At 41.1% G+C, this 15872-nt stretch overlaps 5 protein-coding genes across 11 annotated transcripts in view; all 5 read left to right on the forward strand.

Moving 5' to 3' along the window:
* LOC131130787 (unconventional myosin-IXAa-like) overlaps positions 1 to 2539 on the forward strand; it is a 100647-nt gene extending 98108 nt beyond the window's left edge. For 6 of the 7 annotated variants that reach the window (XM_058074769.2, XM_058074771.2, XM_058074770.2 and 3 more), the window contains 2 exons: positions 1418 to 1463; positions 2392 to 2539. The gene's annotated coding sequence lies outside the window, so the exon portion shown is untranslated. Of the gene's footprint in view, positions 1 to 1417; positions 1464 to 2253; positions 2309 to 2391 lie in introns of those variants that run through there. The other variant, XM_078791147.1, reaches the window with a different exon arrangement.
* LOC144899845 (protein PML-like) lies at positions 1430 to 2912 on the forward strand. The gene is made up of 2 exons (XM_078793726.1): positions 1430 to 1463; positions 2392 to 2912. The coding sequence occupies exons 1-2, from the start codon at positions 1430 to 1432 to the stop codon at positions 2910 to 2912; spliced, it is 555 nt and encodes a 184-aa protein (XP_078649852.1).
* Positions 2913 to 4544: 1632 nt separating this feature from the next.
* On the forward strand, positions 4545 to 8488 carry LOC131131668 (DNA polymerase III subunit epsilon-like). The gene is made up of 3 exons (XM_058076570.2): positions 4545 to 4772; positions 5322 to 5367; positions 7522 to 8488. The coding sequence occupies exons 2-3, from the start codon at positions 5322 to 5324 to the stop codon at positions 8040 to 8042; spliced, it is 567 nt and encodes a 188-aa protein (XP_057932553.2). The 5' UTR covers positions 4545 to 4772; the 3' UTR covers positions 8043 to 8488.
* Positions 8489 to 8678: 190 nt separating this feature from the next.
* On the forward strand, positions 8679 to 9966 carry LOC131131667 (protein PML-like). Its single transcript, XM_058076569.2, has 2 exons — positions 8679 to 8930; positions 9060 to 9966. Exons 1-2 carry the CDS (start codon positions 8858 to 8860, stop codon positions 9716 to 9718), a joined length of 732 nt encoding a protein of 243 aa, XP_057932552.2. The 5' UTR covers positions 8679 to 8857; the 3' UTR covers positions 9719 to 9966.
* Positions 9967 to 11618: 1652 nt separating this feature from the next.
* Positions 11619 to 14810, forward strand: LOC144901039 (DNA polymerase III PolC-type-like). Its single transcript, XM_078793817.1, has 3 exons — positions 11619 to 12053; positions 12404 to 12449; positions 14077 to 14810. Exons 2-3 carry the CDS (start codon positions 12404 to 12406, stop codon positions 14601 to 14603), a joined length of 573 nt encoding a protein of 190 aa, XP_078649943.1. The 5' UTR covers positions 11619 to 12053; the 3' UTR covers positions 14604 to 14810.
* The last annotated feature ends 1062 nt before the right edge of the window (positions 14811 to 15872 follow it).

Below are 15872 nucleotides of genomic sequence, written 5' to 3' on the forward strand. Positions count from 1 at the left end.
TTTAATGTAAGCGTCATTGGATTGTATCAGTGTACCTAATGTTTTGTCCGGGGTGGTGGCTAAAATGCATATACGCCAACGGCTCTGTATGATTTCATTTCCCATCGGTCACCGCGACAAAGCCAAATAAAGTCAATATCGTAAAAAAGTCCAGTTGAAAGAGGAAAACAGGCGTGTAACTGGATGTGTCGCCAAACATTCTGACACCAAAGTTGATTTGTAAGCAGGTGGAGTGTTGGCTTATCAAAGTTAGGGTTTGCTAGCGTCACTGCAAAGACGGTGAGTACACGTTACGTCTACGTAATATATATATTACGTCATTAGCATTATCATGTAGGACAGCAACACTTTTTAGTGGCTCAACCAAGCCAGCATTTGTGCTGGAAGGTTAATTTACTTTGTCATATTATTTCACTTCCGCTGAAAAGTAAAACTATCCCACCCAGTGTATTTTATAAAAGATGAGCTACGAATTATTATGGAGCGTTAAGAAGTTCCCAAAAGCTTACGACTGCTAAAAGCAACACTGTCGCCACCAATACAGTGGGAAATGATTATTGTAAATCAAATATCCTACCAGTCTTTTCATTTATCAACGCTCAACATTGCATAACTTTGACATTTTAACAGTTAGCCACACATTAGAGGTAGAACCTTTGTTTTTGATGTAATAGTTTCATGAAAACTGCTGTATTCGTTGTGACCACAAGATGGCAGTGTTTTGCGTCTATGTTTTGTGGCGACTTCATTTATTGTAATAAAATAATAATGCAGTTTAATGCAGTTGATTGATCCATTAGAGTGTTTATTCCTTTTTTTATTTTATTTTATTTTATTTTTTCACGCCACGTCCCCTCGGGAACCTCGGAGAATCTAAAATAGTGACGCCATATCCGAATTAGTTCAACAGTGAAACAGTGGCACTTTTCAGATGAAAGACTGGACATAAGCCGGTCCCTTCTTAGCCTAAGTTACCATGGTGATACATCTCTTTTAAAAGACAGCTACCTTCGCTGAACACACAAGTCCGGCTTTTCACTCAACACAGCTCACTAGCCAGAAACTGGCTGTGCATAATACCTCCTTTGTCTTCTAACAGTGTTTTTAATCTGGGGTTTTTATTTTGTTGTGCTGTCGTGTTTGTGCAGATGTCTGTTTTTTATTGTATTTGAGCCGTCGCCTTTGATGGTTTTTATTTGTACTTTTTCGTTTTGAGTTTGTGCAAATGTTTTGTCATTTGTGTGTGTAAATGTCATCTTTCAAAAGGTTATTTGTGCATGTTCAGGTATCTTGTTAGTGTATTTTTGTGTTTATTACTAATTTTGTATTTGTGTAAATGTCTTTCTCCAGAGTTGTTTGTATTATTTCTGTTTCTTACTGTGTTTTTTTGTGTATTTCAATGTGTGTGTTTGTGCAGATGTCTTACACTATGGTTTTCTTTGATTTGGAGACAACTGGATTGGGTAAGAGAATTTGGAGTATCATCATAATATACCCCCCCCATTTAAGCCTTGTATTTAATATACACATTGGAAAAAATATACATATAATTGCATTAAATGACATCATTTAATTTAGAAATTGAAAACATTTTTACTGATGCATGATAACATGCAGTATTTTGCAGTATCTTGCCGTGTTTTCATGATTTAAAATACTACCGAAACTTCTTTCCTACGGCGCATTGATATTAACCAACTAATTGATTGGACACATACCTTTCAACTTTGCCTCAAAGACTCAACAAGATGCTCGTTTGGCGTCATCATTTTTTACCTGAGGACTGGAGCACACGTCTTGTGCTGGAAGACACAGCCATCCCAAGGAGAGCGGCCATCGTAAGTGTTGTTGCTGCTGTTGTTGTTGACAGAACTAGCATAAGTATGTGTATCAATGCGCAGAGAAAAGAAGTTTGGGTATTACATGTTATCATCAGCATCTACGTCAAACCATGCAACGTTGTTAGAGGTTATATTTTACATTGTGTTTGTTTTATACACAACACATATTGGAAATAAATAGCACCCGACAAAAAGCAACGCCGCCATCTCTACGAAAGCACACAACTTAAGGAAACAAGGGGAAATTCAAGGCACTTGGAGCGCCAACTTCAAAATCGACGTTAAATGAATGTCATGAACTGGACAAATGTTACAGATGACATCATCGCGACTGAAATGAAAGCCACAACTCACAAAGACTTGATGCAGGCGTAGGATTAAATAAGATTTGCTTCTTCCTACTCCTTTTCAGGTACAACAAATTGTGCTATTGTACCCATGTGATGTTCCTTCATGTAACTTGACAAGTAATAAACCATGACCAAACAACACAACGTGATACAATCAGATCATAGTGAAGCTAACAGGCGTGTCTTTTGTCTACCGGCAGACACCCAAGCGTGTGACATCATCCAGGTATCAGCCGTCTGTGGCCAGAGGGTCTTCAACGCCTACACCATCCCCCGCTGCGACATCACTGAGGCGGCCAGCAAGATCACAGGGTTCTCCATGGTGGACGGCGCTCTCTTCCACCGTGGGCATGTTATGCCCACTGTACCACTCGGCAACGCTCTCGCCTCTTTAATCCACTTCCTGCGTTCTTTCTGTGGGCCCGTGTACCTGGCGGCCCACAACACTGACCGCTTTGACACCCCCGTGCTCATCAGGGTGCTGCGGGAGTTCTCCCTCCTGGAGGAGTTCCAGAGGGTGGTCTCCGGTTTTGTGGACACCTTGCTGCTGAGTAAGAAGCTCTTCCCAGACATCGACAGCTACTCCCTCAAGAACTTGGTGCACTTCTTCTTGAAGAGGAACTTCGATGCCCACAACGCCCAGGAAGACGCCATCATGCTGCAGGATCTCTTTAACAAATGGCAGCCTGACAGGAACGCCGTGTGGTGTTCCATGATATAGAGAAAAGCTTTTTCCCCATTTATTGCACTATAGAAGGGTATTTTTAACAATGTCAAATGATAAACGTTTTAATCAGATTAATCAGTTTTCATATGAATTGATTAATCACCATTTGCTGCTGTCTGAAATATATGGCAATTTTTAACTGTATTTTATCAACAACATTGTATATATTTGTATGAATTAACAGCTCCAAAGGACCCGAACGTCTCTTTAGTGGCAGTAAAGCATTTGAATCACACTTTAAAGTGTCTAATTATGAGCAAGGAAGGGTTGCAGTCCAAGAAGCCTTGAAGCCGTAAGTTGAATTCACACTTTGAGTGGCTTTTCTGGGATTTCCAAGCATACATAAATGCTGGTAAGAATACTCCTGTATTACTTTTTTGTTTATTTATATCACACACATAATAAAGACGATGTCATGATAGTTGGAGGTCGGCGTGTCCATGAATGCATCTCGAGAATAAAGAAATAATAGTCCCCCCCAGAATGGAATGGAGACATGGTTTGAGTTGGAGAGAGGTTCAGTGTGACTGGGGGGACCATACTGTGGCTATATACTATACAGTAGCCAAGATTAATTACGAAAAAAATAACAGTCAAACCGCTATTTAGGTGTTATTTTCACAGCCTTGGTATCTTAATAACAAATGGAGCTATTTCAGTAGCAATTCCAAAAACATGCTAGGTTAATTGGCGACTCCAAATTGTCCATAGGTATGAATGTGAGTGTGAATGGTTCTTCCATCAGCTGCTTCCAACATCAAAATACTCCACTCCATCACGACACATGAGCTATCTAGCAGAACATTTTTTAAATCTCCACATTTGTTGTAATTCCATATTTCTTTTTCTCGCTTGAAAATGAATGTTTTTTTTTACCATTTGCATAATGCTTATTTGTCTCCCTCTCCTGGCGAAACACTATATTAGCACAGCAATTCTTGTATGATTGGACCCACCCCTTGTTTTTCTATGTGTCCAAATAAGCCTTCACATTTCTTTCTGCGCCTCCAGGTTTTCCTTTCATTTACTCGCCTCCCCCCGTTTTTAGTCTTCTTTCATTTTCCCTCCTTCCAAGAAAAATATCCAAGTCCTTGCACTCTGTGCACTCTGGACTAACAATGGGAGGACAAAAATGTTACCACATGATCAGTGTTACGACATCAAGACATTCATTTTATATTTTTGTTGATGCTGTAATGTGTGTATTTAGACTAATGTGTATGTTAGCTGGCACGGTATATATATATATATATATATATATATATATATATATATATATATATATATATATATATATATATATATATATATATATATATATATATATATATGTGTGTGTGTGTGCAGGTTCCTTTTTCATGCTAATCACACTTGGGTCGATCCTGTACTGAGTATGCCTTTATTATCGATGATATCGATATTTGAATAGACCTGGTCCCTCGTCTTTAATCAAGAAGAACAACCCCTGCTTCTGCTCATAGTATGAGTAAATGCTGTTTCTTCGTGTTATTTTATAATAAATCGGTGTAATATGTTGTGTTTATTAGATAAGTGAAGGTTATGTAAACGTCAACCTACCTAATGCTAGCCGTGTCCAGGGTGGTGGCTAAAATGCAGCTGCGACACAGCAGTGAATGACTTCATTTCCCATCGGTCACCGCGACAAAGCGAAACTAACCACCGAATAACGGAGAAGAGTCCTGTGGAAAGAGAAAACAACAGGCGAGTGCGGATGTGTAGCCAAACATTCGGAAACATTCTGTTCCACATAAGTGAAAGTAGACTTAGGGCGACTGCTGGCGTATAAAAGTTCGAACTTCACGTCGACTTGAGTGTCAGTGCAAAGACTTGACGGTGAGTACAAACTTTCATTTACTTTTATCTATTGTAGATTTTTTTGTCATTTATTGTCTTCATACACGGTGTGTTTTTTTATTCACATTTGTCTCGTTTTATTATTGTGTGTTTGTGTAGATGTCTTTCAGGGATTTTTATTTGGGTGTTGGATACGTGTATTTTTTATTATTATTTAGTGTTTGTTCAAATGTCCTCTCGCATTGTGTTATTTTTTAAATAACTTATTGTTTATATGTGTTTTTGTTAGTGTTTATTGAAGTTTGTGAAGTTTGTTTTATTACTTTTTTAATTTGCGCATTTTTCAAAATAATTTCAGCGTTGTGTGCATATGTCATGTTGCAAATCCTTTGTTTTAAATTTGTTTTTTTCATTGTTTTTTATTATATATTTTTATTATTTCTCTTTTATTATTGTTATTTTTTAATGTATTTATTTTATTTGTTTTTTTTATAAATTGTGCGTGTGCAGACATCTCCTTGCTGGATATTTTCTAAATGATTTGTGTGTTTGTGCAAATATATTTTGACTGATGCTGTGTTTGTGCAGATGTCTTACACGGTGGTTTTCTTTGATCTGGAGACAACTGGATTGGGTAAGAAGCTTAAAATCATCATTCTATTTAATACACATTAGTAAATTAAATATACACATTAGAAAACATAAATATATATATATTCAACATAAATGTATATGTGAAAGTGATTACAATTTTTTTGCATTGAGTTTAATAGTTCTGTTTTAATTTAGTTAAATTGTCATGGCTCAAAATATGTAAATGTTTTTAAAATGAGTAATATTCCATTTGTATAAATAATTCTAATTGAACATGAATTATTGTTTATAATATTATATTATTTTGAATGTCTTCTTTAAATGAACTCATGAATTATGATTGTAGTGATGGAATAATTGGAAACGACCTTATTTGTACCTAAGTAACCTTTCTCTAGTTGTTGCGTTTACTTCAACCATCTGCATGAAACGTTAACGTCTTCCCACTGAGGTCACATTAAGGGAAATAACAAAATGGCAGGGTTTTTTTTTATTTCCTGTCTGTCAAAGTGTGGCTAATAACACACATTCTAGTTGTTGCTGAAGGTAGATATGGAATTGGACAAATTGTGTTTTGTATTGTTTTGCTGTTTTGTTCATGTTTTTTTTTTCACCAGTCCACTCTAGCGGGGACGCACAAATGTGTTTGTTCCACTTTCATTTCCTGTCAGGAGTCAAAAAGTCCAGAGTGGCATCTATCCAAGTGTGAGCCAGTCACATGACATCCGGAATATTAGCCAATCCCACTTAGTCAGGACCAATCAGACAGCAGCACAATCAGATGAAACTCCATACTAGGTATAAAACCATGATGGCTACTGTTATGTCATGTTATGTTATTTCAGTTGGTTTTGTTGAATTGGCCACTAAAATGAATTAAATATCTACAAAGTCATCATTGTACTCTAGAAACTATAAAATAGAGCCATCATACGGACATTTAGGTCATATTTCTTTTTTATTAACTGATTGTGATCTTAAATTGTATTTGTATATGAATTAGTCTTTATCCATGGAAGGTTCTCATACTTGTTGTAAAAGTCTGATCGCCTTCTGGTGAGCTTGGATATATAATCCTCCATCCTCCATCCTCGTGCTGCTGTTAAAAAAAAAAAAAAAAAGGGCCTTCCAGCTCACACATGCCCCAACCCCCTTCAGGATGAGGCTTGTGCTGCAGTTCCACCGCGTATGATATTTCTTTGCATTTTATTGTCTGATTATGAAAAATAATGATGTTAGTCTGGAGTTAATGACACAATCTACACAATCTGTAAACAGCCATGGTATCGAATAAATGGTTCTTCACCATTGTATTATTGGCAACATGCTGCCAAACTGGCAGGCGCCATGATCCCACTCCGTGCACTCTTAGGTTTCTGATGAGTATTCATTCATTCATTCATTTTCTACCGCTTATCCTCACGAGGGTTGCGGGGGGTGCTGGAGCCTAGACGAGAGGCGGGGTACACCCTGGGCTGGTCGCCAGCCAATCACAGGGCACATATAGACAAACAACCATTCACACTCACATTCATACCTATGGACAATTTGGAGTCGCCAATTAACCTAGCATGTTTTTGGAATGTGGGAGGAAACCGGAGAAAACCCACGCATGCACCGTGAGAACATACAAACTCCACACAGAGATGGCCGAGTGTGGAATTGAACCGTAACCACTCGACCGCCGTGCAGCCTCTGACGAGTATTTGATCAGGAAATTCAGCCAACATAGTATTATTTCACATGTTCTCATATATCTTTCCATAATAGGTTTTGTATGTTTATCTTACATCACGCATTCTTTTCACTGTTGACCTTTTGTGCTGGTGACAAAGTGACTGCACGTGGTGTTCAACCCTGTTGTTGTTTAGACTTCTGCTTTGAAACAACCTTGATGTGCTCGCCAATGTTTTGGTTTGGACTTCATAGAAGCTCAGTCAGTGAGCTTTGTCTTTGCCTGCAGCTTGTGTGATTGTCGTAAATACAATAATTCATCAACAAAAATGAAATAACATGTCATTTTTTGCCACTTCCTGTTGATGAAAGGACGTCCACTACTACAAATTCAAGTCAACTGAATTAAAGAGAGTTAAAGAGAAAAGCTGAAAACAACCTTCTGTATCAATGTAGTCTTTTTGAATTGTGTTTCAAGTCATACATGAAGCTAACAGGCGTGTTTTTGGCCTCCCGCTAGACACCCAGGTGTGTGACATCATCCAGATATCAGCTGTTTGTGGCGAGAGAATCTTCAACGCCTACACCATCCCCCGCTGCGACATCACCAAGGAGGCCAGCAGGATCACAGGGTTTTCTGTGGTGGATGGTGCTCTGTTCCTCCGTGGGGACTTAGTGCGCACCGTCCCACTCCGCAACGCTCTCACCTCTCTTATCGACTTTCTGCGCTCCTTCTCTGGGACTGTGTACCTGGCGGCCCACAACGCTGATCGCTTTGATGCCCCTGTGATCAACAGGGTGCTGCGGGAGTTCTCCTTTCTGGAGGAGTTCCAGGAGGTGGTCTCCAGTTTTCTGGACACCTTCCTGCTGAGCAAGAGGCTCTTCCCGAGATTTTACAGCTACTCCCAAAAGTACATGGTGGAGCGCTTCCTGGAGAAGACCTACAACGCCCACAATGCCCTGGAAGATGCCAAAATGCTGCAGGAGCTCTTTCACAAATGGCAGCCAGGCAGGAACGCGGTGTGGAAGTCCTTGATATAGACAAAAAGACAGGAAGCCATATCACTGACCTGTGAAACATTTTTAATCACTTCTATTATCAGATTTATTGCAGTATGGAAAGTCACTTTCATATCCATCATGGTATTTTAATAACCACTTCTAACACACATTCCTTTTCTACTCATATGTTTTGTTACCGCCACCAAGGAGCCAATGTTTTTAATCAAGAGTGCTGCTGTGGTAGAGAAGCCACTACATTTTGGTGCAGACTTGGGTAATAGTAAATAAATATGACCAGGAAAAAGCCGAAAGAAAAACAAACTTGTGCCTGTGACCTAATATGATGCTGAAATTCTAAAAAAATATATATCCCTCAACGTTGCTAAAAGAATTGTCAATTTTTTAAACATATGCACACAAATAATATCATGCAGTCATTATCACAGCAAACTTTCTTTCTACCAGCAGTCCAATTGTGATTCATTTAAAATTGTCATTTAAAAAAATATATTTTCATTAAAATGTAATAATTTTTAGTCTATGAGCGTCTGTCTTTTGTATTTTAGCAATCAAAATATGCAAGGACGGTAAGTATAAGTTGCAGGGTGAACTTCATTCGGCTACCGCTAGAGAGCGAACCATTTGTAGATAACTTCAACACCCACGAAGAAGAACCTTTTCCGGTGTTTTAAATGGTGGCGGCAGTTTGTTTTTGTTAGATTTTAATGCTGTTATGCGCTAAGCTGCTGCCAAGTACAAGGTGAGTTTCTCGAATTGGCTTTTACTTTCTTGTTTATTCGATGTACAAGTTTTAAACGTTTAGGTTTAAGGCTTGGGGACGAGTATAAAGCGAGATGCAAACGTCGGAAGCAGAGGACCTGTCTCAGCTGTCGTTGGTTTTCTTCGACTTGGAGACAAATGGACTCAGTAAGTTTTATATATACTTTTGTTGTTAATGTTAAATATATCTGAACAGCACAACAACAAAATAGAAACAGAAGAACTGTAATAAATAACAATGGTTACACCTGCTAAGTTGTGTGTGTTTGTCACCAGGCCAGAGGTGCGAGATGGTCCAGTTGGCTGCGGTGAGCGGCGTTCGCTGTCTGAACCTGTACACCGTCCCCCGCTGTCCAATGGAGCCAGGCGCCGCAAGGGTGACGGGCTTCAGGGTGCGCCGACAGAAACTCTACCTCCACCGACGGCCCGTCCTCACCAAGACCTTGCGGGAGGTGCTGGTGTCCTTTATCACATTCCTCCAAGCGCTCGGACGCCCTCTCCTGGTGGGACACAACATCCGCCGCTTCGACTGCCGCCCGCTGGCCCGAGCGCTCGATGAGACGGGCCTCAGAGCTTCGTTCGAGTCGTCCATCTCGGGATGTGTGGACACCCTGCCGCTGGCCCGGGAGGTGCTGAAGGAGTGCGGCCTGCGGAGCTTCAAACAGGAGCACCTGGTCAGGGAGATCCTGGGCATGGACTACAAGGCCCATGATGCTTTGGAGGACGTTCGGGCCTTACAGAGGCTCTACCATGTGCTCCATCCCTCACCTGAGGTGGTCAGCCGCCATTTATTCAGTCTGAGTGTCACACAGGAGACCACCCCAGAGGTGGCCACCGCTCACAAAGGGGCCGGTCTACTGCCTGGACAGCGCCTCCTGTGGCAGCATGTGAAACAGCCAGTGGAGGACAGAGTTGTGGCACAAGACACACCTTAATATTTGAATTATTTACATTTTTAAAAACCGTTTTGTCTTTAGCTTGCTCACTGTCCACCACATGTTTTTATTTCAATTTCTGAACTCTCATATTCAGTACCTAGTACATTGTTAATGCAAATTAACTTTTTATTACCAAATAAATATTTAAAGGCTTTACTATTGAACGCATTATGCACTTTTGTTATTAGCAGATTCTAAGCTTGGTGGTACCATCAAATAGATGAAAACGGACATTTTGATTTAATATATAATGACAAAAGACAAGCTGTATTTCATACTTTACTAAGACTAAATTACAACTTCTGTTATGGAACACATTACTCTCAATAAACCCTGTATGAAGTCGCATTACCATCGTAACAAACTGACACACATTCAACAGTAGTCATAATTATAGGGAAATCCTACAGAGCAACTACACATGACAACCCGCACAGAAAGCTTTCTAGATCTTCCAGAATCAGCACCTATTCCAGCTGAATTTCCTTGAATTTCCAAAACTGTCTGTTTAAATTTATTCCACCCACACCCTCGCCTCTGGGCACACCCACTCCGCTGTGATTGGTTATACTCAGCTTGTACAGCTGATAGCTTGTACCCAGGAAAGACCATATAAGGAACCTATGATGTCACAGGGAGCCTTCTTTTAGCTCACTTCCAAATACGCAAACCTCATTATCTGAAACGTTCGCATCGTTTAACAATACAAACATTCTAACTACATTTATAGGTCAGAAAAGTCTACTTTAAGAGAAAGTTATCCGTCCACATGGAGGGCAAGTGGTTAGCACACAGGCCTCACAGCTAGGAGACCTGAGTTCAATTCCACCCTCGGCCATCTCTGTGTGGAGTTTGCATGTTCTCCCCGTGCATGCGTGGGTTTTCTCCGGGTACTCCGGTTTCCTCCCACATTCCAAAAACATGCTAGGTTAATTGGCGACTCCAAATTGTCCATAGGTATGAATGTGAGTGTGAATGGTTGTTTGTCTATATGTGCCCTGTGATTGGCTGGCCACCAGTCCAGGGTGTACCCCACCTCTCGCCCGAAAACAGCTGGGATAGGCTCCAGCACCCCGGTGACCCTTGTGAGGATAAGCGGTTGAAAATGAATGAATAAATATCCATCCACACAGTTAACGTTATGTTACTAACGTACATTAACATTAATTTCATTGGTTTTTGCTACTTTAAGTTGACCTTGTCATGGATCTTCCGCTCCATCCGGGAGGAAATGATGCTACTCAAAGCATGTGTTGTTGCGCTATGTATAAGTGCCGCGTTACAACCGATACACCTCATGGTGTTCAACTCCCTAAAAACAGTGACATCCCCTCTGCTCCTGGTTCCTCTGGAAAATGTCTGCCCTCTTCCCATTATGAATCGTCCTTATACTCCCATAACCTTCAGGTCAAGGGAAGGGGAGTTTTCGATATCTCAACGAGTCCTCTTTGCTTCTCCTGGTAGAACATCCTGACTCGGTTGACTGTGATGTATTGCGCTCGTAAAGGTCATGTTATCACTGCAATCTTGTTTATTTTAAATAGACAGACGTAAGGGAGTCTTGCATTCTTTACCTTTTGGGTTCTGTATAACAATATTCAAATAAAAACAGTCAAGAGGACATAATAGTACATATGTTGGCTCTCAGAAAAAATATATACATGTTTACATATGTTATACATGCTTCCAATAGTGTCCCTTGCAAAACACTGATATTCATCTGTATTGTAAGAAAATGAAACAGGAAGTTGCAGCGACTCACTGAGAAAGGAAGTTTAGCAACAGTAAAAGACAAAAGCCACCATATACGAAGGAGCTGTAGGCTGTTTTTTTTTATTTTCACAATTTTTACACAAGCAGCATTTTATTATTTTATTATTTACTGAGAAGAGTTCACTTGAGGGCGGGATGAGGTAATTCAACGTGAGGTGGAGAGATGACGTTAGAGAAGCAACGTGAGCGCCCAGGATTGGATGAAGCAGGTTTTGAGACACTCCCCTGGGTCCAAACAGCATAAAAGAAAACTTTTGACTGTCAAGGCCTTCTGGACTTACACAACGACATTGTCTGCTGAGCCGAAAAGAAAAGAACTTTCTTTCTGTCAGAAGAGCGTAGACTATACATTTGTTACAACCTCAAACGGCGTAAACGAAAAGGAAGGAGAGGAATCCAAATGAACTGAAGTTTGTCATTGATGCAGTTTTCACTCTGATCTGAGGTGCAACTTAAAGGACATTCAGAGGGGGTTGTTGACAATCACGATCATCCTTCCTGGGTTAGGATCATCAGTTTTTACGTGGAACTGCTGTAAATCTCCAGCATATTTATCGGGGTAAGATTACGACACTTGCATTATGCATTCATTCACTTTCTACCACTTATCCTCATGAGGGTCACGTGGGGTGTTGGAGCCTATCCCAGCTGTCTTTACACCCTGGACTGGTCGCCAGCCAATCACAGGGCACATATAGACAAACAACCATTCACACTCACATTCATACCTATGGACAATTTGGAGTCACCAATTAACCTAGCATGAACAATGAAAAAACAGAAGTTATTGTTTTTTTCATATGCTTTTTTTTTATTTGTGTGTTTGTGCAGCTGCCTCCTTACAGTTTTTCCTTTTGTAAAAATTCATTTGTGTTCTGACACTGTTTTTGGTTGTGTGTGTTTGTGCAGATGTCTTACCCGGTGGTTTTCTTTGATCTGGAGACAACTGGACTAAGTATGAGATTTTCGTCATCATAATATCCTAAATATTTCTAAATATATATTTTAAATGTTTTACTACATATTTAAGCGTCAGATAATGATGTTTGCACATTTGGAAGTGAGTCCTGAAAGAAGTTTGGCATGGCTGTGCAGGCTCGGTTTTACAGAGTTTTTTTTAACACTGAGTTCTACCAACGTCAATGCGATCGGGACTTCCTTATATGGGCTGCAGATTGCCTGCACTCACTAAACGTGGACCTGTACGTATCCGGAAGTACTCAGGAATCCTGTTAGGAAACATAAAACGCTTACAGCCTTCATGGAAGTGCAAGCTAGTTTTCTGAGTGAAAAGTGTTTAACCATGCATGTTGTTATGTTGATGGCTAAACTTACCGGATACAGGAAGCGTTGCGCCGAGTTTGCCCAAGTGTTGGCGTAGGGACCGGAAGGTGGACGTTTTTGCTGTTGATATTTCTTTTTTTTTCATTTTTTTATTTAAACATTTTTTTATTTTATTAATTATTTATTTAAAGTATACATATACAGCAAATGGGGCGGCATGGCGGTCAAGTGGTTAGCGCGCAGACCTCACAGCTAGGAGTATGAATGGGGTATGAATGTGAGTGTGAATGGTTGTTTGTCTATATGTGCCCTGTGATTGGCTGGCCACCAGTCCAGGGTGTACCCTGCCTCTCGCCCGAAGACAGCTGGGATAGGCTCCAGCACCCCTGCGACCCTCGTGAGGAAAAGCTGTAGAAAATGAATGAATGAATGAATATACAGCAAATGCAGGGTTGTGGGTCTTCAGAAAGGAAATAAGTATAAATAAAAGTATATTAATAATCATAAACCCACCCTCGGCCATCTCTGTGTGGAGTTTGCATGTTCTCCCCGTGCATGCGTGGGTTTTCCTCCCACATTCCAAAAACATGCTAGGTTAATTGGTTACTCCAAATTGTCCATAGGTATGAATGTGAGTGTGAATGGTTGTTTGTCTATATGTGCCCTGTGATTGGCTGGCCACCAGTCCAGGGTCCAGTCCTCTCGCCCGAAGACAGCTGGGATAGGCTCCAGCACACCCGCAACCCTTGTGAGGATACGCGGTAGAAAATGAATGAATATTGTCAAACAATCAGAAAACCACATGTCCCACAGTGCATTGCATGTCTGGAGGACAACCTTGATGTGCTTACTGATGTTTTGGTGAGCTTTGTCTTTGCCTGCGGCATGTGTTGATCGTCTTAACACAGTGCTTCTCAATATAGTGGGGCGCGCCCCTTGGGGAACAGTTGGGGGGGAGGTACAGGAGGCTTTCATTGGGGAAATTGAGGAAAGGTTTGGGGAGTAGATGGGACCAAGATGTAGCCACAGATGATGCTAACATCCACACATGTGATGAAGTATTAAAACAAGGACATCATGACCTGGCTTAGATAACCCTTCTAGTCACAACACACACACACACACACAAACACACTGTTTATCATAACACTGGGCCATAATCAGTATGGTTTTTATGACATCGACATACATAAATAAATACATTGTGTAAACCTTGTCATCGCCTCACTGCCTGTGTCTCTGAGCTGTTCAATCAAAAGTAACAAAGCAAAACAGGCATGTGTTTGAACTCCTCACAGTCGAACAACATCATTATCCAGACATCATCCAGATATCAGCCGTCTGTGGCGAGAGGGTCTTCAACGCCTACACTGTCCCCCGTTGCCCCATCACCCGGGTGGCCAGCAGCATCACTGGATTTACCGTGATAAACGGCACCCTGTTTTGCCACGGGCAGTTTGTGCAAACCGCCCCACTCGTCACTGTTCTCAACTCATTCATCAACTTCCTGTATTCCCTCCCTGGGCCCGTGTACCTGGCGGCGCACAATGCCTGTGGCTTGGACGCTCCTGTGCTAATCAGGGCGCTGCAGGAATTCAACCTCTTGGGAAAGTTCCGGGGGGTGGTCGACAGGTTTCTGGACACCCTGCTGCTGAGTAAGAGGCTCTTCTCACAACTTCACAGCCACTCACTGAAGTTCTTGGTGTCCCGCTTCCTGCGTAAGACCTACGATTCCCACAATGCCCTGGAAGACGCCACTGTATTGCAGGAGCTGTTTTACAAGTGGCAGCCGGGAAGGAAAGCCGTGCGGAAGTCCTTGATATAAAGAAAAGATGGGAAGCCATTCAGCCTAAATGTAATTTTTTTTTTTATTACTTCTATGATTACATTTATAAGTAATTTTCATAGTCATCAGAAAATATTTCTTGGTGTACAATTGATTCATATCAAATTGTAATTTTGAAAATACATTTGCATTAAAATGTATTGAGGTTATGCTATAAGCACATGTGTTTTGTATCGTAGCAGGCAAACACACAAAAACTTGATGCTCATGTCAGAAGAATGAACTTCACTTATGGCCAAGAGGGGAATCGAACCCTGGTCTCCTAGCTGGGTGGCTTGTACGCTAACCACTCGTCCAGCAGCCTGGAAAGAGTACATAAAATCGTGAAAATCGCCACACTTAGCCAAACAGTGCAGCAAAAAAGTCATGACAATCATATCAGGTCAGTGATCAAAGCTAGCTTCCCCCATCCACACGGGAATGTTCCCGGGATTCATTTTTGGTGGGTTGAAAAAAAGGATAGGTGCTAAGGTGAAGCCATATCTATACCCATACATCAACTTGAAAGGGTCTTATATATGCTCATTTCCTCACGGCCTGTGCTTGCTTCACTCCACCGCGCTGCCTGTTGTTTTTAGGATGCATGCAAGATTTTGAAATACCTGAGTGGGCTAGCCTCCATCATATTTAACTGGTTTGCTGACTTTGCACACTCCTACTTAGAGCGCTGAGGTCTTGAAACCAGTCTCTCTTATATATCGTCCCATGACTCGACTAAACATAAGCCAGATGGAGCCTTTGCAGAAAGAGTCACTTTGCAAATGAAAACTGCTCCATCTGTGGGGTGTTTTAAATCAGCACACACCTTGATGCATTGGCTTTTAACGCAGAAATTCAGACATTTGTGTTTATTTTATTGTATCAAATGTGCTGCACACAGGGCTCACAGCTAGGAGACACAAGTTCAATTCCACTCTCGGCCATCTCTGTGTGGAATTTGCATGTTCGCACCGTCCTCCCACATTCCAAAAACATGCTAGATTAATTGGTGACTCCAAATTGTCCATAGGTATGAATGTGAGTGTGAATGGTTGTTTGTCTATATGTGCCCTGTGATTGGCTGGCGACCAGTCCAGGGTGTACCCCGCCTCTCGCCCAAACACAGCTGGGATAGGCTCCAGCACCCCCGCGACCCTTGTGAGGTAGAAAATGAATGAATGAATGAACGTATCAAATGTTTTATTTGTTCTGAAGGAATAAAGGGACTTATATTTTATCCTTTGTTACAATAATGAATAGTTTTACTTT

The sequence above is a fragment of the Doryrhamphus excisus genome, linkage group LG1 (genome assembly GCF_037039965.1).
Source record: "Doryrhamphus excisus strain RoL-2023G ecotype Guam linkage group LG1, RoL_Dexc_Guam_v1.1, whole genome shotgun sequence".
Lineage (NCBI taxonomy): Eukaryota > Metazoa > Chordata > Actinopteri > Syngnathiformes > Syngnathidae > Doryrhamphus > Doryrhamphus excisus.

Excerpts from the sequence above, each read along its gene's own strand:
- LOC144899845 (XM_078793726.1), top strand. The coding sequence starts at position 1,430 with ATGGTTTTCTTTGATTTGGAGACAACTGGATTGG. Across the intron at positions 1,464-2,391 it reads TTTGGAGACAACTGGATTGG|ACACCCAAGCGTGTGACATC; the intron begins GTAAGAGAATTT and ends GTCTACCGGCAG.
- LOC131131668 (XM_058076570.2), top strand. The coding sequence starts at position 5,322 with ATGTCTTACACGGTGGTTTTCTTTGATCTGGAGACAACTGGATTGG. Across the intron at positions 5,368-7,521 it reads TCTGGAGACAACTGGATTGG|ACACCCAGGTGTGTGACATC; the intron begins GTAAGAAGCTTA and ends GCCTCCCGCTAG.
- LOC131131667 (XM_058076569.2), top strand. The coding sequence starts at position 8,858 with ATGCAAACGTCGGAAGCAGAGGACCTGTCTCAGCTGTCGTTGGTTTTC. Across the intron at positions 8,931-9,059 it reads CTTGGAGACAAATGGACTCA|GCCAGAGGTGCGAGATGGTC; the intron begins GTAAGTTTTATA and ends GTTTGTCACCAG.
- LOC144901039 (XM_078793817.1), top strand. The coding sequence starts at position 12,404 with ATGTCTTACCCGGTGGTTTTCTTTGATCTGGAGACAACTGGACTAA. Across the intron at positions 12,450-14,076 it reads TCTGGAGACAACTGGACTAA|TCGAACAACATCATTATCCA; the intron begins GTATGAGATTTT and ends AACTCCTCACAG.